At 34.0% G+C, this 24011-nt stretch overlaps 1 protein-coding gene across 1 annotated transcript in view; it reads left to right on the top strand.

Annotated features, from left to right (window-relative positions):
• LOC149806915 (NAD kinase 2, mitochondrial-like) overlaps positions 1–20372 on the top strand; it is a 50295-nt gene extending 29923 nt beyond the window's left edge. The window contains exons 7-9 of the mRNA XM_089959642.1: positions 1842–1979; positions 9343–9382; positions 12663–20372. Of these exons, the coding sequence (XP_089815768.1) occupies positions 1842–1979; positions 9343–9382; positions 12663–12798 (314 nt within the window). The 3' untranslated portion in view covers positions 12799–20372. The remainder of the gene's footprint in view (positions 1–1841; positions 1980–9342; positions 9383–12662) is intronic.
• Positions 20373–24011: the final 3639 nt, after the last annotated feature.

Genomic DNA, 24011 nt, shown 5'->3' with positions numbered 1-24011 from the left:
AAAACAGAATTTATTTCTAGTACATCAGGGACCAAAACAAAAGGAACACCCATTGATTTAGCACTGGAAGAAAATGAATTATTGATGATGCTAATGAGGATAATAGATGTGTTTGCAACTAGAGGAGATAAGGATATGTGAGTCAATTATTTTTGTAACAAGGGAAAATGTGATTTTTGCCCACACTCATCAGAAATATTCTCCAGTGTTATAGCTTTGAGGACAATGTTTTTAGGTGTCCTCACTGTTTAAACAGACTTCATGATATGTTAATTTAAACACTGTATGTGTGGCCATTTGCTCAGTGTTGATTTGTTAGTTAAACTCATTTGTAAGATATGTTCTTGACTTCCAGTTGCATTTCAAGTTCATTTACACATTGTACAACATACAAAGCAGCTTTATACATTTATGACAAGTATATGCCACCATATAGATATTTTTGGGGAAAAACACAATATCAGAATAACTCCCCTTGAATAACCTGGAATCTACATGGTGTGTGTATATTGATCACTTCCCATAATCCTCTGACGTAAACTGGAAAAGAAATGCATGTTACGGTTATATATCAGCTAAGGAGATATATATAATATCTTGAAGGTAAGTGTCTTTATTTACTTACTTGCTAATCAAATATTTTAACACCTGTGATACCATAGCACTCTGGTCAATATAAACATAAACTATGGCAGGTTGAGTAAATAATGCTCCTCACTGTTCTATTTAGCTGCTGAACTGAAAATAATTAAGGAATAATGGCATCTTCATATAGCTGATGTGCTGAAAAATGATTGAATAACATACACTGTTCTTAATGACTCTTGATATAATGATTTTGATTATTGGAAACTCCAGACCTGAGTGATCTGGGCATCATATCAGTTTTTATAATGATTCTGTTGTGTTGAAAACCATAAGAAACAAGTAATTTGGCCATCATGTGAAATGTATAATAAGGAATCTGATGTGTTGGAAACCATAAGAAAGAAGTAATTTGGCCATCATGTGAAATGTATAATATAGATTCTGATGTGTTGGAAACCATAAGAAACAAGTAATTTGGCCATCATGTGAAATGTATAATAACGATTCTGATGCATTCAAAGCTTGCAAATCTGAGCACCAAGTGAGGCAGCATCATGTAAATTTTTATAATAATAATTTTGATTATTGAAAAACCCCAGATATGAGTAATCATGTAAAATTTATAACAATTATTCAGATCAGAGTTACTTGGGCATCATGTAAATATTCATAATAACAATTTTGATGCATTGGAAACCTCCAGATCTGAGTGATCTGGACATCATGTAAAGTTTAATAAGATCTTCAACCTTTGGGCTAGGGTTGAATGTCACACTTAAGAAGTTAAAGATTGGCATTAACTGGTCCAATGTTATCAGCCAAATATAGATAAACCAATAATTTGGCTGAATGAAGTTTATATAAATGAGGGTTGTTCCATTTAAACATAAATGATACCAAGGGAAGGAACTTTTAAAGAAAATATATGCCAGGGTATGCTTGTTTCTCTGAGAGTTCACATGAAAATGATATAAAGTTCTAAATTGCATCCATGGTTGGCTACCCCATAATAAAAGTGCCTTCCCTTGGTGCCAAGTGTATTTTACTGGAACAGCCCAGAGGTTTTATGGTACTTTTTCATACAGTAAGTGTCCTTTTTAGACATTGTCCTTTGTAATGAGATGAAGTGTAGTGATAATCTTAGAAAAAAGGGTTTTATAAATGTTTTCCTTTAAGAGTAGGTGTCTGCTGTGTTCATTTTCACTGTATAGCGGTTGCTTTTGTACACTTTACAATTTTAAGTTATATTTCAGCTAACAGAAAAAGTGGAGTGCAGCTTCCATTGGATAACAGGTTTTTGTCGGAAGTGAGGAAACAGTATAATAACTCTCTTAAATTTGACCCCAGTGAAAAGAGGATGGCTTTTACAGTTCGGGACCCGTTGATAAATGGTAATTTTATGATGTATCATATTACTGTGGCTATCCCTTTTTATAACACATATGTAGGAGCCATAGATGCTTTATAATGAGATTGCCTTATAATGAAGTACATGATACATATAATTTAACTACCACTTATAATGAAGGGCCTTGTAACAGGAGCCATGTTATAATGAAGGGTCTTGTAACAGGAACCATGTTATAATGAAGGGCCTTATAACAGGAACCATGTTATAATGAAGGGCCTTATAACAGAAACCATGTTATAATGAAGGGCCTTGTAACATGAACCATGTTATAATGAAGGGTCTTGTAACAAAAACCATGTTATAATGAAGAGCCTTATATTGAGGGAGTGTTTTATGAAGAGGATATGGCTGTACTTTTGTGTGAGAGTACTGCATAAAGATGAATTTTACTACTGTATGAGAAAGTACAGTTTAAAAATGATAAACTTGTGCTGTTGTGTGAGGGACTACTATATAAAGATGATAGTTTTGCATCTGCTTGAGAGACAAATGTAAAAATAGGATACAGTTGTATTACAGTGTGAGGAAGTACTGTATAAAGATGATATGGTTGCAATGTTGTGTGAGGGACTGCTGTATTAAGATCATACAATTATACATCTGCTTGAGAAGCAAATGTATAAGGTAGATACAGTTGTACTAGAGTATGAGGGTGTACTGTATACACATGATCCAATTATACATCTGTGTGAGGGACTACTGTATAATAAGGAATCAGTTGATCAACTGTGAGGAATTACTGTTGTCCTTCACAGCACAGCTGTGCAACTGTATTCTCTTTATAGAGTTACACTTTCACAGCATAGCTGTACAGCTGTATTCTCTTGATACAGTACTCCCTCAAACAGCAGTACAATTGTATCCAGTTGTGTTGTGAAGGAGTAATGTACAAAGAGGATATATTTTGAAGCAACCACAAAATGCACAAAAATTGGCCCTAAACTTCAGATACTCATGAAGACAGTATTGGAAAAAAAATGACTGGACTCCCATTTTAAAGCAGTGTTGATCCCTATCAGATGTCAAGTATTTAACTGACATATCTGAAAATAATTTCTGTTGTTACTCTTAATGTTGCTGTTTAGTCTAGATCAGGCAAAATTTCTGTTATTTGATGCTTAGCAAATAGGCCTCTATGCATCAAGATCTTGGTTGAGTATGATCATTAGTCCTCCATGCATCAAGATCTTGGTTGAGTATAATCATTAGTCCTCCATGCATCAAGATCTTGGTTGAGTATGATCATTAGTCCTCTATGCATCAAGATCTTGGTTTAGTATAATCATTAGTCCTCCATGCATCAAGATCTTGGTTTAGTATAATCATTAGTCCTCCATGCATCAAGATCTTGGTGTAATATAATCATTAGTCCTCCATGCATCAAAATCTTGGTTTAGTATAATCATTAGTCCTCCATGCATCAAGATCTTGGTTTAGTATAATCATTAGTCCTCCAAGCATCAAGATCTTGGTTTAGTATAATCATTAGTCCTCCATGCGTCAAGATCTTGGTTTAGTATAATCATTAGTCCTCCATGCGTCAAGATCTTGGTTTAGTATAATCATTAGTCCTCCATGTGTCAAGATCTTGGTTTAGTATAATCATTAGTCCTCCATGCATCAAGATCTTGGTTTAGTATGATCAGTAGGCCTCTCTGCATCAAGATCTTGGTTGAGTATGATCAGTAGTCCTCTATGCATCAAGATCTTGGTTGATTATAATCAGTTGGCCTCTGTGCATCAGTGTCTTGGTTGAGTATGATCAGTAGGCCTTTATGCATCAAGATCTTGGTTGAGTATAATCATTAGTCCTCAATGCATTAAGATCTTGGTTGAGTATAATCATTAGTCCTCCATGCATCAAGATCTTGGTTGAGTATGATCAGTAGGCCTCTCTGCATCAAGATCTTGGTTGAGTATGATCAGTAGTCCTCTATGCATCAAGATCTTGGTTGATTATGATCAGTTGGCCTCTATGCATCAATATCTTGGTTGAGTATGATCAGTAGGCCTCTATGCATCAAGATCTTGGTTGAGTATAATCATTAGTCCTCCATGTGTCAAGATCTTGGTTGAGTATAATCATTAGTCCTCCATGCGTCAAAATCTTGGTTGAGTATAATCATTAGTCCTCCATGCATTGAGATCTTGGTTGATTATGATCAATAGGCCTCTATGCATCAAGCTCTTGGTTGAATATGATCATTATTCCTCCATGCATCAAGATCTTGGTTGAGTATAATCAATAGCCCTCCATGCATCAAGATCTTGGTAGAGTATAAGCAACAGCCCTCCATGCATCAAGATCTTGGTTGATTATGATCATTAATCATCTGTACATCAAGATCTTGGTTGAGTATGATCATTAGTCCTCCATGCATCAAGATCTTGATTGATTATGATCATTAGTCCTTTATGCATCAAAGATCATGGTTGAATATGATCAGTATGCCACTATGCATTAAGATCTTAGATGAGTATAATCATTAGTCATCTTTGCATCAGGATCTTGGTTGATGATCATTAATCCTCTATACGTCAAGATCTTGGTTGAGAATGATCATTAGTCCTCCATGCATCAAGATCTTGGTTGATTATGATCATTAGTCCTCTATGCATCAAGATCTTGGTTGAGTATAATCATTAGTCCTCAAATCAAGATCTTGGTTGAGTATAATCAGTAGCCTTCCATGCCTCAAGATCTTGGTTGAACATAATCATTAGCCCTCCATGCGTCAAGATCTTGGTAGAGTATAAGCAATAGCCCTCCATGCATCAAGATCTTGGTTGATTATGATCATTAGTCCTCCATGCATCAAGATCTTGGTTGATTATGATCATTAGTCCTCTATGCATCAAGATCTTGGTTGAGTATAATCATTAGTCCTCAAATCAAGATCTTGGTTGAGCATAATCATTAGCCCTCCATGTGTCAAGATCTTGGTAGAGTATAAGCAATAGCCGTCCATGCATCAAGATCTTGGTTGAGTATAATCATTAGTCCTCCATGCATCAAAATCTTGGTTGAGTATAATCATTAGTCCTCCATGCATCAAAATCTTGGTTGAGTATAATCATTAGTCCTTCATGCATCAAGATCTTGGTAGAGTATAAGCAATAGCCCTCCATGCATCAAGATCTTGGTTGAGTATAATCAATAGCCCTCCATGCATCAAAATCTTGGTTGAGTATAATCATTAGTCCTCCATGCATCAAGATCTTGGTTGACTTTAATCATTAGTCCTCCATGCATCAAGATCTTGGTTGAGTATAATCATTAGTCCTCCATGCATTGAGATCTTGGTTGAGTATAATCATTAGTCCTCCATGCATCAAGATCTTGGTTGAGTATGATCATTAGCCCTCCATGCATCAAAATCTTGGTTGAGTTTAATCATTTGTCCTCCATTCATCAAGATCTTGGTTGATTATGATTATAAGTGAATTTTATGCATAATAATGCTGTATTCCAGTAACTGATTGGCTGAACTTGGCAACGCTCAAGCAACTGTGTTTCTGATAGATTTTGATCAAATTTGTTAATTAGTTGCATATTATCAGGTGGTTGGATGAGATTTATTAGAAACACGATAAGTGCATACTGAGGTTTATTTCTTACAACACTGGAAACTGACTTGTGCTAGGTTGATAAACATATTATCATTGTTGTGGTCAGGTTTGCAATAAGTGAGATTGGTGCATGTTAATGAGATACATTGCATGAAATTGGCTGAGCATGTTGCCTGTCTGGATCTAGAGACTATATTTCCCATGTAAATTGGTTTATATCAGGATCTTGGATGACTTTGATTATGAACAAGAGACTTCTGATTAATTATACATTTATCTTTAGCAAGAATTTTTATCAGAGTATAGTACATATGTATGACAGAAAAAAGAGGTCAACTTGGGTATCAGGATATTTGAAAAATTTGAACTAGAGGTTTGTCTTCAAATCAGGAGGATTTTCAGTATGCAAATGGGGAAAAATATAAATATTGAACAAATTTTCTTTCTCAATGTAAAATATGCATATCACATACATGCCAACCATAGCAATATCATGTTCTAGCAAAATGTCAGAATAAACAAGTCTACGAATGTGACAAATTCATATAAAAATGGTCAAGATAAAAACTAATGTATACCACCTTGAGAAGATTCCTTACCTCACACTAAAAACCATATTTTGCAATGGATGGTAGAAAACCATGGAGATAAACACAGGAATTTTGAGAGCTGAACATTGTTACCTGTACTGTAGTGAAAACCTAAATCTAGTGACACCGGACTGTTGGAAGGAGATGCAGTAAGCAAAAGTTACTGCTCATCGTTTATATGATATCCATGGAAAAGACATTTTCATCTTTTTGGGAGGGCTGGATTGATGAAGTAGCAAGCTTATTTTCAGAATGTATTTGATGAAGAATCCTGGAATGGAAATGTTAAGGGTTTTTTCCCCACCTTGCCTCCAGTGTCGCATATTTATGATTAAGACTTCCTGTTATCAAGTAGTTTTGCACTGTTACACAACATTGTTCACAGATTGCTGTGAACATTTCTGTGTGAGTTTGGATGTGCAGTTACTTTACTTGGACCATGGGATTTTAATTGGTCAGTAAGGAAATAGACTGATTGAAGTACTTGTGGGCTTAAAACCCAACTCCAAATGGCACATCAGTACCCACAGAAGCCTCAAGGTGGCAGTGGGTGCAACACAGAAGTCTCACTCACTACACTTTACTTCACAGGATTCACAGCACAAAAAGACCTACTCGCAACACTTTACTTCACTGGCCTTGAAAGACAAAAGGCTCTACTATCTACACTTTACTTCAGAGGGTTTAAAGTGTAAAACACCATACTCACTACACTTTACTTCACTGGCCTTGAAACAGAAGAACTTGTACTGGGAACCATAGTTAAGAGAAGATGAGAATTTCTGAGGATATGGCTCAGTGCTAAAAAAAAATCAGATAGCTTGATTCCTGGGGCCCATTTAATTTTAGATCAGGCCTGTCCAATATTCTAAGTGGGTTGTGGTTTAAATAGCAGCAATTTAAGGCAAAGAGGTCAGGTATAAATAACTGTTTCACATAATACTTAATTGCCTGACAGTAGCTAGTGAGATGTGTTTGAAGGCTGCTGTGGGTGAGCCTATTCTAATTTGCATAGGTAGGCTCAGGATTATGATTATACCGATTATAGATAAATCAAAGAGATGCTATAGATGCATGTACAAGAACAAAACTTATTACATATCTTTGCCTTGAATGAGAATGTTTAAACCATATGTATTATATTTTTAACAAGTTTGTGAACAGCGGCAAAGTTTCTTTGAAGTCAGATTTTGCTGCAGATATAGAATGCAAAGCATGATCATTTCAGTTGTCAGAATAGTGTTCAAGTATAATTCATTTTTGAAGCCAATTTAGGAAGCAATTAACTATCAGCAAAACCAAGTAAAATAAATTTCAGGACTGTTGTTTGGCAGAGTTTTACTTTGTGAACGACACCAGCCAAAACTAAAAAAAACTAAACCATTTTAAGGAGGGCGGGCAAATAACACATTGACATACGTCATTTAGGTTCTGACCAGGATTCACCTAGAGAATCCGGAAGACAAGTTTGAACACAAGGACCATCTAGCCCCTAGTGAGTGCAGTGATGAACACTAATTGCATTGCCTTCAAACCCCTGTGAAACCTATTGAATTTATATTCGAATTGTAGCTATTGTAACATTGTGTGACAATATTAAAATAGGGAAATATTGGGCATGTGGAAATTGGAGTTCAGGCTTTTGGAATTTCAGTCAGGGCTTGTGAGTTTATTTAAGTCACCAGCTCTTGGATTGTGTCTAAAAAAATTGTTTCTTTGAGCACTATTTCTACTCTGCATGATGATGGGAAAGTCCTGAAAGCCAACCCAGTGAAGGTCTTATCAGTTCAAGATGGAAATTTCAGGGGATATGGTTACTCTAAATGATAAAGTGAAAGTCCTGAAATTCAACCACGGAAAGACATGATGCTGAATATCAGGGGCAATAACTCTGTCCAAAATGAAGTAAATGAGACACACAGACCTGTGAAACAACAAATTGCATCAGACTATGTAGAATGGTTCTTGAGCTGTCCTAATTACAAGCAACATCACATGTAAAGATATAAAGTTGATTAACAATATCCATAACCCTGTGGATGAGACATTACACATAAAATGCAAGTCTAGGTCTAAGTTACCAGCTTATTACCCAATTTGGTAACTATATGTTGATGGATCTTGAGTTATGCAGATTGCAAGCAACTTTCCACATTTCTGTGTATGTAATATGCTTGACAAGAGGCATAACTCTGTTCAAAATGGAGTAGACCAATGACTTAATCCGTAACAGAGACATGTGATAATATATATCATAATTACATCACTGTTGACTGGTTATATAAGCTATGTTGGTTATTATGTCCCATTTGAAGATATGAAGTTAATTGTCAAAAGCCATAATTCTTTACAAATTCTTTACAAAATTTAGTTGACAAGACAAGACTCATTTAAGGCAAATCTAAGTGTAGGAGACATTGTTTATTAAACATTTACTGCATAATATGTTAAATTGGTCTTGTAATTAGTCAGTTACTAGCAGCATACTATGTAAAGATGTGAAGTTAATTATAAAGGGTCAAAGTTCTATCCAAAAGGGGGTTGACAAGACAAAACCCATAGAGGCACATCAAGGACTTCAAGGCAATAAACACCAAATTCCATCAGAATATGTTGAATAGCTCCTGTGTTGTGCTGTTTGTCAGGATATGCAGAGGCAGTGGGGATGTAAATTTTATCAAAAGGACAATAACTTTGTAAAATTTTGTCTTAAAAGACAAATCCTTTAAATATAGGCAATATCAAGTGGACAGACCCAGGTTGTTACTATAGGGTTCTCTCATCTTCATGAAACAACAAGTGTCTCAATGTGGGATCCAAATCATGATTGGAAATAGTGTGAGAATTCAGATCTCTGATACTTGAGTGTCTTGAAGATTATACATTACAACAACAGCTGAAATAATAATAACTCTTTAAACATGGAAAAAAAGATCATATCCCAATTTCATCAACATTTTTAAATACATAACCAAGTACTTTACAGTATACAATTAAATGTATTGTTTGTATACAATTTGTGAGCAGTAATGGCAAATTAGATTTTGTCAGGAATACTTACCATAATAATATATTACATAGATTTGGCTCCACTCAGAGAAATGATTTGAAAAATATTGATAATTGGGTATGCTGAGTGCACATTTATCAGTTGTAAAATCCCCATATGTTGTATTTTTACAGGTATCTTTCAAGTTCCTAACCCTAGGGGATTTGCCAATAAGTGAGTACAGTGTGAACAGTTTTAAAGATTGATCATTAATATTTGTATTATTGTATAATTAGCAGACCTGGACATAAGTCCCAGTGAGCTTATGGAATGGTCCATCACCTGTCATGCATCATACATTGTCAAGTCACAACTGGTATTTAATACTCCTTAAAAACTGCTCAACAGAATTTGACCAAATTAAAACAAAGCATTCAAGCATGATGCTAATTCAGATTTGTTAAAATAATGCTGATCTGCCATCATATATAATAATAATAATAATAATAATAATAATAATAATAATAATAATAATAATCTCGAGGACTCAGTAAAGTGCTTAATCTTTTAAAGCTGTAATCGCTTCAAATATTAGTCAACACATAAGGAAATGTTTTTTAGACAAGATTATAGAAACAAACACCATAAAGTTACAAACAAAAATGCATGCTGAAAATAATCAAGGGTCAGGAAACATTGTTAAGTCTTAAATCTGTTCTTGCAGTCTAAATATGTGAGTTTTTGTTGCATTTTTGAATGAAATTACAGTGTCATTGTGTCTGAGTTCAAGAGGCAATTCATTTAGGTAGGTGGGCCTTAGCACACAAAAGAACATTGTAGGACTTCAATATATCTGGGCCCAGGTACAAAAATGGTCTTTGTCCATAGGACTTGTTTTGATGGTTGAAATAATGAGAATACATGTGTAAAAAGAGGTGTGTAAGAAGGGGTGTACACATGAGTGAAGTCGGATAGGTATTTTGGACTGGAGACAGTCATTGAAATGTAGCATAGAGAACAGATTTTGTGTTTGTTTCTGGAGCAAACAGGTTGCCATGGATTTTTCAGAGAGGGAGAAGAGGAGTGCTCACAGCTGTGGTTTAAACCAATTGAAGTTTCTTTAGTAGATACTGAGATGAATCAGATAGAAGAGAAATACAATAGTCAAGTCTAGAAAGTACTAAAGAGCACATACATGTTTCATTCTGATTGTGTGAATTTAAAGTTAGTGTTGCTGATACTTATTGTTTCAGGTAAATGATGTGTGTGAGTTAGTCTTTGCATGGTGATCAGAATGGCTTAAGTTTTATGATCAGTCATCTGAAGCTTGTTACATGTCATCCATGACTTCACATTGGAAATGCAAGTTGAATGACTAGATTTGTATATTTGTGTGTCATCAGTGTACAGTTGGTGAAACACGGGATGATGTTCTACGACTCTTGTTATACGGCCACCAGTACTGAAAGTAGAACAACCTTTAAATAGTTTTACCCCCAAAACTGCAGCACAGAATTTGACAAGGTGTCTTTCAAAATTTGTTCCAAAAATGCCAATCTAGAATCAGATTTGTTCATATAATGCCAGTACACCATCAAATATGACTACAATTACTAAAAATAAAAAGAACGTTAAAATAAACAATTTGTCCAAATTTAAAAGAGGGCATCAATGTATATATTTATTTCAGTTTGGTACAGATGATGAAGATCCACCATGAAATAATGGCTACCATTATTAGAAATAGAAAAACCTAAAGATCGCTTCTTCTCAGACACCTCAGCAGAATTTGACACCAGATTGGACATGACAAATCTGGTATGCTGATCTGCCTTCAAATATTGATATTGTTACTAAAAATTAAAAAGCCTTGAAATGACTTTTCAAACACTGCTCAACAGAATTTGACCAAGTTTTACAGAAAGCATCCTTGCATAGATGTCTTTTAATTTTTTGATGCATCTTGCCACTCTGTCATGAAATGTGGTTACAATGGCTAATAAGAGAAAAATCTTGAAATGAATTCTTAGAAACTACTTCACAGTTTCACCAAATTTGACAGAAAGCATCATGGCATATAGACATTCCAGTTTTTGTACCAGTGAAACCACTCCACCATTAAATATGACCATCATTGCTTAATATGATAGACAGCTTTAAGTAACTTCTAAAAACCTGCTCAGAGGGGCCTCAAGTGGCCGAGTGGTCTAAAGTGCTCTCTGTTACGGATCACTGCTATCTCACCTCTGTCTGCATGGGTTCGAGTCTCCAATTAGGCCATTGTGGGTATGTGATAAAGCTTGCCAGTAGCTTCTTGTGGGACGGTGGTTCTTTCTGAGTTTTTTCCCGGGTTCTTCCTCCACCATTAATACTGGCCACCATGTATAGCCTATTGTGTGCTGAAAAATGGCATTAAACCCCACAACAATAACAACAACAACAACAAAACCTGCTCAGCAGAATTTTAACAAATTTGACCAAAAGAAACCCGCAAAGACTATGATGATACTAAAGCTGTTAATAAAAAAAAAACCTCACTACTTAACATAATTTTATCAATTTTGACAGAAAGCTTTATATGTTAAGAACTTTCTTTCACATTTGTAGAAATGATGCCAATCCACCCTTAAGTATCATGTCCATTGCTAAATATAGAAAAACATTTAAACAACTTTATCTCAGTAAACTGCTTAAGAGACTTTGACAATCTCTGACAGGAATTATCCTAGCATAAAGACCTTTTAATATTTGACAAATGATGTTGATGTACTGTCATTCATAAATGATGATACGTTTTAGAAATGCACATAAACTGGTCTTTGTTACAATCCATGGTAAATTTAAAAGAAAAAAAGTTATGAAGGGTATTTGTGTTGTTGGTTAGTTTTAACAGCACATTTAAAACTTTACGGGCTACACCATGCCAAGAAATTGGATCTAATCGCCTTTCCCAAGGACAACAAAGATAGTCAACCCTGTCTGGCCTAGGTGGGTGTCTAGCCCACTACCTTTGGATTACGAGTCCGATGCTCTACCAGCTGATCTACCATTGGTTTCCACTGAGTGTCTTTTTTCAGATATGAACAGGATTATCAGTATCTCATGAATTATTTAATCCAGTTTTGATGTCGAATTAGTATCCTCAGTGCTTTGATTAAACTTGATGGACATGTTTACTACTGGTAGATATGCACAGTGACCTATTTATCACACAAGGTCTTAAAATGTAACTGTTACTGATAAATAAGTAACTCTTATTTTTTCATACAGCAGTAACTGCAGTAAGATTTGTTTCATCTTTTTCTTTAAACTTTATGTCCTGTTCTTAAAAACTCTATTGATGATATGGCAAGATGAGGCATGCATTTAAGAAAGCTTATTTTAATGCTTTATGTTTGTGGGATAGCAGATTTGGGGTTTACACTTTGGCAGTTGGGCATGAGATATATACAAGAGAATTCTGTAAATTCTCAGAGAGAGGTTTTTATTGGAAGTTACATTAATGTTTTTGCAGGATAGAGATTCGATCCAGGATGTGGGATGCATGTCTAGTGGTAGATGGAGGCTCGTCATTCCGGTTTAATGATGGCGCTGTAGCAACATTGGAAATTCATGATGAAGATGCTCTGAGGACTGTGATCTTTGACTGAGAATTGCTGATATTTAAAGCAAACTGTGTACATCCAGATCTGCTGTAGTATAAAGGGTCTGCAGATCAGGATCTATGGTATTCAGTTGAAATAATAGATAGAGTCAACAACATAGAGCCTGATCTGCAGGCACATTTTATATTGGCATGTTGGGTCTATAGGTCTATGCTGTTAAAAGTGTGCAGAAAACAGTGTCAAATTTGATAGCTTAATTAAGGACTATTCTATGTTCTGTCAGAAAGGCAGCTTTTCTGTTTATGGTAACTAGCATTATTTAATTGTTTACAGTTTTTTTTAGCCATTTCAGCATTATTGTATAATTGAATTATCACGATGAGCTTATTAGCATTAGTCACCCTGGATGATTATGTTACTATTCAACTTAAATGAATTTTTGTAGATAAAAGTAGCTGATTGAATAGGGGGTTCCATTTATTCCTGACATTGCACTTTCTCACATGAAATCTTTTGTTGCCTCATTTTACCCTTTTGAACTAATTTATAGTATCATCTTAAGTGAGATTAAAAAATTCTTCTACATTACTTGAATCCATTTCAGAAAAATGTGAACAATACACGGGTTTATTCTACCATAGAGAAACAAAAATTGCTGTTGTCAATACCTGTATTTCTTACAAGTCTGTAACATGAGATAACAATGGAAAATGATTGTTAGATTTTTAAGGGGAAGAATGTTAAGATTTTCAGAATCCAGGCTCCTGCGATGTTCTGTAATGACACAGGATTGTAGAATGAAATTTATGATTAATTTTTATGCTATATGGGATCACAAACATTTTCGTTTACTGTCACTAGAGACATGTGTTTCTTGCTCTGAAATGATTAATTGACCCTTTAACTGTGCCCAGTTAGCCAGCTGTATATATCAGGTAACACCTTGTTACCCAAAGAAATGGATTAAATGTTAATAACATCTTTTGCCAGTCCAGATTTGAAAGTGCCTTCCATGGATATGATGTATATTTTTAAGGAACAACCAAACTTAACCTGTAACATGCATTATATATATATTTCAGTATTGGTGGTCAGAATGTTCAACTGTAAATTGAAACATTGTCAAACTAAGTCTTATTTATCATTACCAGTGATATTATGGATTTTATTTAAATATGAATTTCTTGCCCTAGCCATGGTTTGTACATTTAGTACTCAGCAATAGAAGTTTTTCCTGTTCTTTTGTGTTAACTATTTTTATGATCAGTCAACCTTCTTTGAAAACAAAACATATTGAAAGTTTCTAAACAGGAAGCAGCATGAAATTTAAATGCCACACTATCATAGGATTGAAAGAATTTAATTTTGACCTTACAAAAATCACCTTTTCCACAGTTCATCTAATAAGTTTGCTAATTTAAAAAAAATGATAAAGACTTGAGAAAAAAAAAATTAAAATCCAGAAGACATGGTTCATTCACATGTAATGTCTGTGCTGTTTTATTTTCTTTGTCACCATTAGAAAACTTACTCAAGTTAATGAGTCATACAAGAAAAGACACAAAAGCATAAAACATTCTGGTGTTCACATATTTTTTAGTTCAAGATCTTTTCTGTGTAATCTTCAAAAAATTATACATTTTGAATACTGAAGGTTGACTGAGGTGAATCTGCAATGTGTTTATGTCAGTATCATTGTAAGAACGAAATGTGGAAGCAGGTCATATCAGTTTTCCCCTGCTAATTCGGCAAGGAGATATAGTAATGGTCATCACCTGTGCACCCATCCATGCATAAGCTTGTGAACAAGCTTACATCCACCACTTTTTATTTGATATGAATCAAAGTGACTTTATGTCAGATGTTAATGATATTTTTCCAAATATATCTATTTATTATTTTATATATTTGTACTTCATTTAACAGGTTTGATTTTGACATGAGTATTTGTCTTTTACTCTGTTATTAATGTGAAATAATGATTATTGCATAAAAATCTCTCCCTTGATAACTCGCACACAATGGGGTCCAAAAATATGAACTACACAAGTAACCAAGAGGGGGGAGAGCTATGCATATGAAGAAGGGTGTGCCATCCTGGCAAGACATCAATATGACCTTGGAAATGTGTGTGTGGGGGTTTGCAGTACTGTTTAAGGCTGAATACTTGTTTTATAATTGTGCTGGCAATAGTTATCAATTAAAAGTTTTTTTAGATGAAATTCTTATCTTTTCAGCACAAATTATCTTTATTTTCAAGATAACCAATTTCTGAATGATCATGAAAAACACAACTCCAAGGGGTTTCAATGCATCACATACACGTGTGCTTCATTGCAATTTTATTCACATTGAAAAAATAAGGGTAAAACCTTTTGGCATTTTCTGCAAAAGAATGGGATCCATGACTACCCCCACATAAACAGGTTTGCATGATATCCCTGCCATAATAACAACCCACCCACCCCTTTATGGAATTGTTTTTAAGTAGTTGGCATAATGTCCTGCTCAAAGGATTTATTTGTTTTGTATTCCTGGATTTCTTATGCATAGAAATACCATAAATGAAACACAAGCTTTAATACTGTTTGTATATTGTTACTGGTGCAGTTTCCTTTGAAATATAAACATACTTAGGCCAGATACTGAAAAAGTCAGCCTACTGATTGATAGGTCACCCCTATTCAAAGAATGTGACACCCTTTGAGTTGTGTGCTTTGTAAATACTCTTCCCTCAATGTACATGTATTAGATGTGCATGAAGTTTTTCATCATGTTTTTTCAGTTTTCGCAAGCGTAAACTTGAAACTGTTGAACCAGCTGAACATCTAAAAAGGAATAATGACTGTTTGTTTATTATCACTTCTTGGATTAAAATCTAACTTAAGGATTAAATATCCGGTGATACCTGTCATCTAAAATAAAAACTGGATATGGTATGTATCAGTAGGTTGACACCTTCTGTATTTGGCCTAAGACTGTTACTTCAGGTGTAACTACTCTACATGCTATGTAGAAGCAAGAGCCACCTTATTTACTGTATATATATATAATCATTGATGTATTTCATGAAAAATTGATTTTGGTATTACTTAAAGAAATTGAATAAACCTATTTTCCACTAAAAGTTAAATAATAATAGATAAAATCCTTCACATGGTAATCCTGATTATTTGAAAAATAAGAAGAGGACTGTGTTGACAGGGGACGTGTTTATTACATTAAATAAGGTAGGTTAATTAGTACTTACCATTATTTAATCTGACCAGAAAGCATGGTATACATGTTCCTTCTGTCTTCGTCAAAATGCTTGGTATATATAAAATTTAACATCTCTGAGCATTATTTAACCTGACTGGTAAACATGGCATACACATGCCTGATGTCAGTGTTGTATGTAAAATATAACACCCTTGGGCAGTGTTTATGATTCACCTGATACTGAAGTTAAAAAAATCATTTGAATTATCCTTCAAATATTTTGTTGCTCAAATTATGCCATTGTTGCTCAAGTTATGCCACCATCATTTGAAAAAGTAGGCATTGCTTGATAGCATCAAAATGAGCAATAAGATGATTGGTAAATTTCAATCACAAATTGGCATTCATAAAGTAACTCATTATTCATATTAATGGGAACAATTTATTTATTCATGAATTGATTTATAAGGAGATTACCATGGTCTGGGTAGTCCTAGCAGGAGACATAAAACCAAATCTCTTGTTTTTCTGCTCTTGGATTTTCATGAATTTCAGTGATCATGGTATAGTAATTACTGATAAATTGAAAGATTCAAACAATTTGTAAACACTCAAACAGTGAAAAAAAAATTATTTTAAATGTTTCTAAAGCATTTACCAAGTTATATTTTATATTATAAGCCTTTTTGTTGCCAAAATGTTCATTCATTAAAAACATGCTGCCTTAGGAGAAGGGAACCTTTTGTTATGCTGTTGTCTGGCGATATGTTTTCAAGTCCGACTCAAATCCATTTAGTGCAGGGAGTCTTAGGATTCTATGATCTGATCCCTCCCAATATCAATAACAATAATCCAAAATGTGATAAAAGTGCACATAACTTAGTTCATTCATTGATGTCACAAGAGTGGCCCTAAAACTGGCCTTCTGTCTGCCTTTCATGCTTAACGGACTTTCCATATTAACACAGTGCCATGTTGCGTACACTATGGGCAAGTTGATTTTCTCAGACAACATTGTGACGTAGTTCATCATATTCGGTAACTGCCGGATAATTACGTAAATTACCATAATGTTGAGAGTTTAAAATTATATTCCTTTGCACACATGAACATAGAAATTACAAATCCACATGAAAGGCAAATCTGTAATTGTCATTCTTTTCTTTTGCTTGATTCGACATTGTAAATAACGGAAACAGATGTGCAGTTGTGCATACATCCATTTGCTGAAAACGGACTTGTCTAAAAACTGGGATAGGATCTTGAGCATGGATGTTGTATATATTTAAAACTTGCATTAAGCATGAAATGTGCAGCTGATGATGGCGCTAGGGACTCCCTGTTCACAGTCAGGTTAGAAATTATAAATCAATGAATGAATTCAGTTCTGTGCATTTTTGATCTAATTTATACGTTTTGTTATTGAAATTTGTGGAGGGGGTACGAATAAACGGGGTATAGTCAGACTATAAAAAAAATTGCAGGTAAACAGATTAAATGTATTACCAGTTAGTCTGTTTCTATCCATACGAAGATTTGTAAGGCCATTTAAAGGGATTTAAATATTTGTAGCAAATATTTGCACATTTTGGACTTTGATTTTATATAAAGCAATTGACCTCTGTCAGTGAAATTTGGTAAGCTTATTTATATGCAAATTAAGATGACCTAATTAGATTTTTCAGTCATATCTTTTTTAGTTATTTTCTTTTTACTATTAATTTCTTGGACTTGGACACTTAAGTGTTTTTATTGTTGTGAGATTAATGCCATTTACTTCAGCAAATGATAAACTATACATGGTTGCCAGTATAACTGGTGGACAAGAACCCTGCAAGTATTGTCTTTTTTTTTCTCCAATCCATCAAGGTCATCTGTGTGCAGTATTTATGCTTCAGGGAATATACAGTTTGCTGTGTTTAAACATTTGCCACTAGGGGATGATAGGAATAATACACACTTTACTGCATTTAAACATATGCCACATGGGGATGAGAGCAATAATACACAGTTTACTGTGTTCAGATTTATTCCGATTGAACACTGTGGGGTCAAGATTTTTCCCAAGTGCTCTGGCAAATGTTTGTTCACAGCAAACTGTATGTGATACTTAGCCTTACATGAGCATTAATAAGTATTTAAATACCTACCACATACACACACACACACATACATATATATATATATATATATATATATATATATATATATATATATATATATATATATATAATGGATTCTTAGCACAAAGTATTCAAAAAGACTGCAGTTAATAATATTGAGGCTGAAGTCGCAAAATTGGGCATATCAGGAAATGAACTGATGATGTAAGGATAAAATTCTAACTCTGATAGATAATGGCCTCAATTCATCTAATTGTATGTGGTCTGTAAATAAATATGGAATATTTATTCAGGTTTTCTTGAAAAATAGAATGGTATTTAGCATATATGAATTTGTTCAGAAATTACATGTTTTTGCTGAGCTAGATACCTTTGACACTAAATGGGATATATAGAATCAGTGATAAACATAAAAATAGAACCTTCTAGTTTTGTATTATTCATTTCTTTTTCTGAATCACTTTGCATATATATGAAAATATTGTTTTGGATAATTTAATAGTTCATTATCTTACATATCTTTACATGTATATGATATCAAGATGTTTATTTTTTTCTTTTTTTAGATTGTCATTGCAAATATGTACACTAGTGTTAAGATTTTGAAACGTTTTGAATTTTTTGCTTTTCTTACATTAGTCTGAATGTTGGTACTTTGATGGCACTTTATGTTTGGTCATTTCATGGTACTTTTTACTTCATTTCCTGTCACTTTTTACTTTATTTTTGCTTATTTCCTGGTGCATTTCACTTTATTTTTGGTCTTTACTGGTACTTTTTGCTTTATTTTTTGCTCATTTGCTGATACATTTCCATTTTTAGCAAGAAATGTTGAAGATTAATTTTTTCAAACAGGAAAACTATATCTTGATTGGAAACAGATCTTTGGGTAATATTTTTACCAGTAAATTATCTCAAAATCAAATTGAAATTAGTTGAAAATCTCAGACACTCTGCAGTACATTAATTAACCTCTTGGTCAGATAATGTGTTACTTATTCCACTGACCATTTTAGTCACTATATAGGTGTGAATCATCACATTATTGTACCAAGACTTAAAGTATTTTTGAACAGTGGAGTTCCTTTGTTTTTACTGTGCAACACATGTAGTGTCAGATTATAGTAACTTTGATAGGTTCGTTAAAAATTCATGTGTTTTACCATACCCACAAGAAAAATTATTTTTTTATCCACCAAGTGTTTTTTTCTCTGAAAATTTTGAAGTTGTTGGAGCATTCTCAGTTTTCTTAGAGGTCACATTGAATGTCCATCACTTTATTGACTAACATTTGGTTTGTGTGCATTGGCAGCAGACTTAGAGGGGTTGGGTGAGTGTTTTTTTAAAATATAAAATCCACTTTTTTCCAGTCAGAATAGCACACTTTTCACTGAAAAATATTAAAATGGCCATTTAAGTAAAAGAAGTCAAATTTTAATAAGTCAAACTTCATAGAAAAATTACCACCACTCCCTTTTGTATGAAAATCCATTTGATAACATATGGCTTGGATAGTTTTACTGTGAGGTATTGACTTGCATTATGGAAAGGCACTCACTTTTCACAGTGAGCATCCCAGGTTCAATACATGTAGTTCATATTTTCAGATCTAAATGGCCTTTCTTAGCCATCAGTTTTCTCTTGTTCTGGTAGCCACCTTCTCTGAGACAACCCATGACATTGTGTGTGCTTTCCAAAAGGCCTTGATGTTCTGCAAGATTGTTCAAAACATGACTAAAAATGCAACATTTAGAAAAAGATTTTTCTTTAAAATAGTGTCAGATATTTTTGTCTTTGACAGTTTCAGAATTTCTCATCAAATATATATAATAAATTTAAAAATAAATATAAGTTATAAAATTAAATATGTATAGCAGATTTTTTCATGACTATTTTTAAAAAAAATTTTGTGTCCCAACTATTTAGTTAAGATTTTCAGTATATTGTTAGATTACTAATAAATTAGGAGTGAAGTTTAATGACATAGACATAAATGAATGGTTGATTTAGTTGTAAAATTTACAAGATCCTAGAGTTGTAGAGAACTTTAGGTTATATGTGTTTTATATATGATATAAATTAGAAAATGTTACCATCTGACATTGTAAAACATTTCTTTTTGTTAATAAAAAAAGGTGTCCACGTTTAAGAGTAAATAGTTAGGGATATCAGGAAAGAAAAAGTTTCTGCCAGTCTTTTAACAAACATCCAGTTATTATTTATATTCTAGAAACCATAATTATGCAGCCTCTATATGAATTGTTTTTAGTAAAAAGAATTTTACACAAAATACAATTATTTGTTATTTATTCAAAGCTTAGTTAACTGAAGGTATAGTCAGTCATCATGTGTCTATCAGTAATTGCATGGTATTGTTCTAAAAACTATCTTTTTGCACAGATTTAGCCTAAATGTACTACACTGGTTCAGCAGTGTAATTGGCTCAAGGGAGCCACATAAGTGTGAGGTGTTAATGGTGAGGTTGTCTTATACTGGAGTAAATTTTGTAACAAAATCTAATCCAACCAAAATAATGGGATCCAAGACCATTCACATGTTATATCTGGGACAGTGCTTTAATGAGATGTCATATAATGGGATCCCTGACATACCACATTAGATATGGGACAGTGCTCCATACCATGTTATATATGGGACAGTGCTTTAATGAGGCATCTTATAATGGGATCCCTGACATACCACGTTAGATATGGGACAGTGCTCCATACCATGTTATATCTGGGACAGTGCTTTAATGAGGCATCTTATAATGGGATTCCTGACATACCACGTTAGATATGGGACAGTGCTCCATACCATGTTATATCTGGGACAGTGCTTTAATGAGGCATCTTATAATGGGATCCCTGACATACCACGTTAGATATGGGACAGTGCTCCATACCATGTTATATCTGGGACAGTGTTTTAATGAGGCATGTTAAAATGGGATCCCTGACATACCACGTTAGATATGGGACAGTGCTCTGATGAGGCATCTTAACAATGGAATGAATGACCATACCCATGATGTATCAGGGACAGTGGTCTCATGAGGCATCTTATAATGGGATATATGACCATATCTGTGTTGTATCTGGGACACTGCTATAATGAGACAGTTTACAGCAAAGGACTACTACATGTAAGCATCAGCATCATGGACATGCTTGAAAATGAACAACATACATACCAGAGATTACAAGTATGTACCTGAGATTACAAACTATTTTCAGACTCTGGACGTCAGAAATTTTAGTTGAGTCTGAGAATTTGTTAAAACTGATTATGAGAAGAGAAAAAATTCTTGGGTCCTGCTATTATCTATTAGGTAATAAAGCATGAGCAAGGTGTATGAAATCTTACTGTAAATGTTACATAGCTCCAATTACATTATTTAGGAATGGTACATTAATCAGGAATGGTACATATATCAGGAATGGTACATCATTGTATCATGCTTAGTACTTCGACTAATGAAATCCTCTGATATGACATATACACTAAACATGCTAAACCTTTCCCATTCAACTTAACTATTTATAATATATAGTATATATAATGCATTTATATCAATAGCATTTTGGACATATATAATAAAATTATTTTAGTGCAAATATGGATATGACAAATTTATGGTTGGTGCAGTTTGACTTTGCAGACTGAGGAACAATAGGACAAACCATGGATAAAGTAAATTATTTCTTGTGATCCTGAAAGAGCCACTATAAATGCATTTTACAATATGAGTGAATTGGTTCAGAATTTGATTAACTGAGGTTTACCTTTCGAGTCCTATTTTGATGGAGATGGGTATGTTAACAGGTTATGTGTACAAGAGCAGTGCTATGATTGCTTCCTAGATGCCTTATTTCCCAGCAGATTTTACTGAAACTTCAAGATAGCTAATATTATGATCTTATACATCTGTACAGTGTCACTCACCATATTATTGTTAGAGATGGGCACCATGAAAAAAGGGGGAATTTGTTCTGTATGTCTATCTGTATGTCTGTTGACCTATTTCATTGATACACCGTAAATCAAGTTGCCTACCATCTATAGTTATCAAACCTTGTGGATGGCTCACACTTGGGACATGAAAGAACCCTATCAAGTTTGGTATAAGATCAAGTCATTGTGACTTCATGAAAAAATATGTTTTCTGTACAATAACATTATATCAACTCACTGACTTGGATCAATCATTGTTCACACACCTGAGGTAAAGAAGAAGCATAGCAATTTTTGGGTTAGTGTCTCTATAACTGAAAGAAGAAAAACGGTTTTCTCATACAAATGTAAGTTATCCAGCTAGAGGACAATGAAAATGAACAGTGGTATAATGTTCTGTTAATGGTACTATTGTTGAATTGTTGCAAGCCAGATTGCAGAGTCTTTGGAATGGTCATGCTTTATGCACTGAATCTGGATCACTGTGATCTGTTGGCATCAAACTTTCTTTGTTCATATTCCAATGCATGTGACTTAGACACTAAAACTGGGTCATCTTTCCATGATATATTAACTAAATTCAAAATCATGTCTGGATTTTAATTACTCTCCACTATCCATAGTTACAAAACTTTATGGATGACTTTCACTTGAGGTATGGAAGATTCCAGTAGATTTGGTGACCAAAAGGTCAGCGGACAAGGTAACTGAAGCATAGCTTCTGCAAAAGAATCAGAATTCTCCACCATCTACAGCAGAGGTGGGCAAACTTTCCAGTACAAGTGCCGCATACACAAATTTACACCTTGTTGCGGGCCGCATAGTTCATTAAGTAAAATAATTAATATTTGAAATAGCCAAAACAAAAGGTGTTTCTAAATAACATCATAATTAATTTTCAGTAGTTAATATGTTGTTAATATTTGAAAACGTAAACTTCAAAAGAAGCACGTTTATTTGATAAACAGAGTAACATAAACAGAGTCAGTGCGAATGATGACTTGTTCCTAGGCCACATGAAAACCCTTTTCGGGCCACATGCAGCCCGCAAGCCATGGTTTGCCTACCCCTGATCTACAGTCTCCACAGTTGTGGATGATTTGAGATTGGGAAAAAAGTCTATTGATTTGGGGTCAAGGGTCAAAGGTTATTGTAATTTAATGAAGAAAAATGGTTTCTGCACAAAAGTTTGAGTTCTGTACCATCTGCAGTTGCCAAACTTTGTGGTTAGATTACACCTGGAGTAAGAGAAAACCTGTTAATGTTGGGGTCAAAAGGTCACTATGAAAGAAGAAAAAAGCTAATGAATTTTGGTGCCATTCTTGGTACTCTTGTCAATCTATTTCTACCATGCTTACACAAAGGGTCTATTAAGATGGACAAAGTTGCACACCGACACTAGATCGATATGGTTTCTCTTCCAAGATTTTTTGATTAGTACTTAACAAGAAATCCAGGGCCTGCATGCTGAACCAATGATGAAAGAATTGTTATTAAAATGTGTGTTCTTGATATCAAACATAAGGAGGTTGAGAATGTTGCAAAATGAATAATCTTGTCTTCATAATGACTCATTCCAATTTGGAAGAAAATCCACTGATGGGGTTAAGAAAAATAACCCAATTCAAATTTTCTATGCCTGACCTTGATTCCTAGTTCATAGGATGAAGCAAGTGTGTCATAGAATGAATTGTCTTTCATAATGATTCATGCCAAGTAACATAATAATTTATCAAGGTGTTTAGGAAAGATATACAAATAAAACAAATCTTTAACCAAAATCTTAATGCAAACTTTGTGTGACTGCAACTTTGACACCAAGGTAAAAGAACATTTTGCAGAATGAGTTGTCTTAGCTTTATAATCATGGAAAATATAATGTAATGTTGCTTGTTGGTTGTTATGGAAATATAAACAAATGAAAAACTTTAAGCTAAAGTTTAACCAAACTGATGGTACCATTTGCTGACAGAAAAATAA

This window comes from Sinohyriopsis cumingii, chromosome 1, assembly GCF_028554795.1.
Source record: "Sinohyriopsis cumingii isolate HCF-2022 chromosome 1, ASM2855479v2, whole genome shotgun sequence".
NCBI lineage: Eukaryota > Metazoa > Mollusca > Bivalvia > Unionida > Unionidae > Sinohyriopsis > Sinohyriopsis cumingii.
The sequence above is the reverse complement of the archived record's forward strand: the minus strand, read 5'-3'. Positions and strand labels throughout refer to the sequence as shown.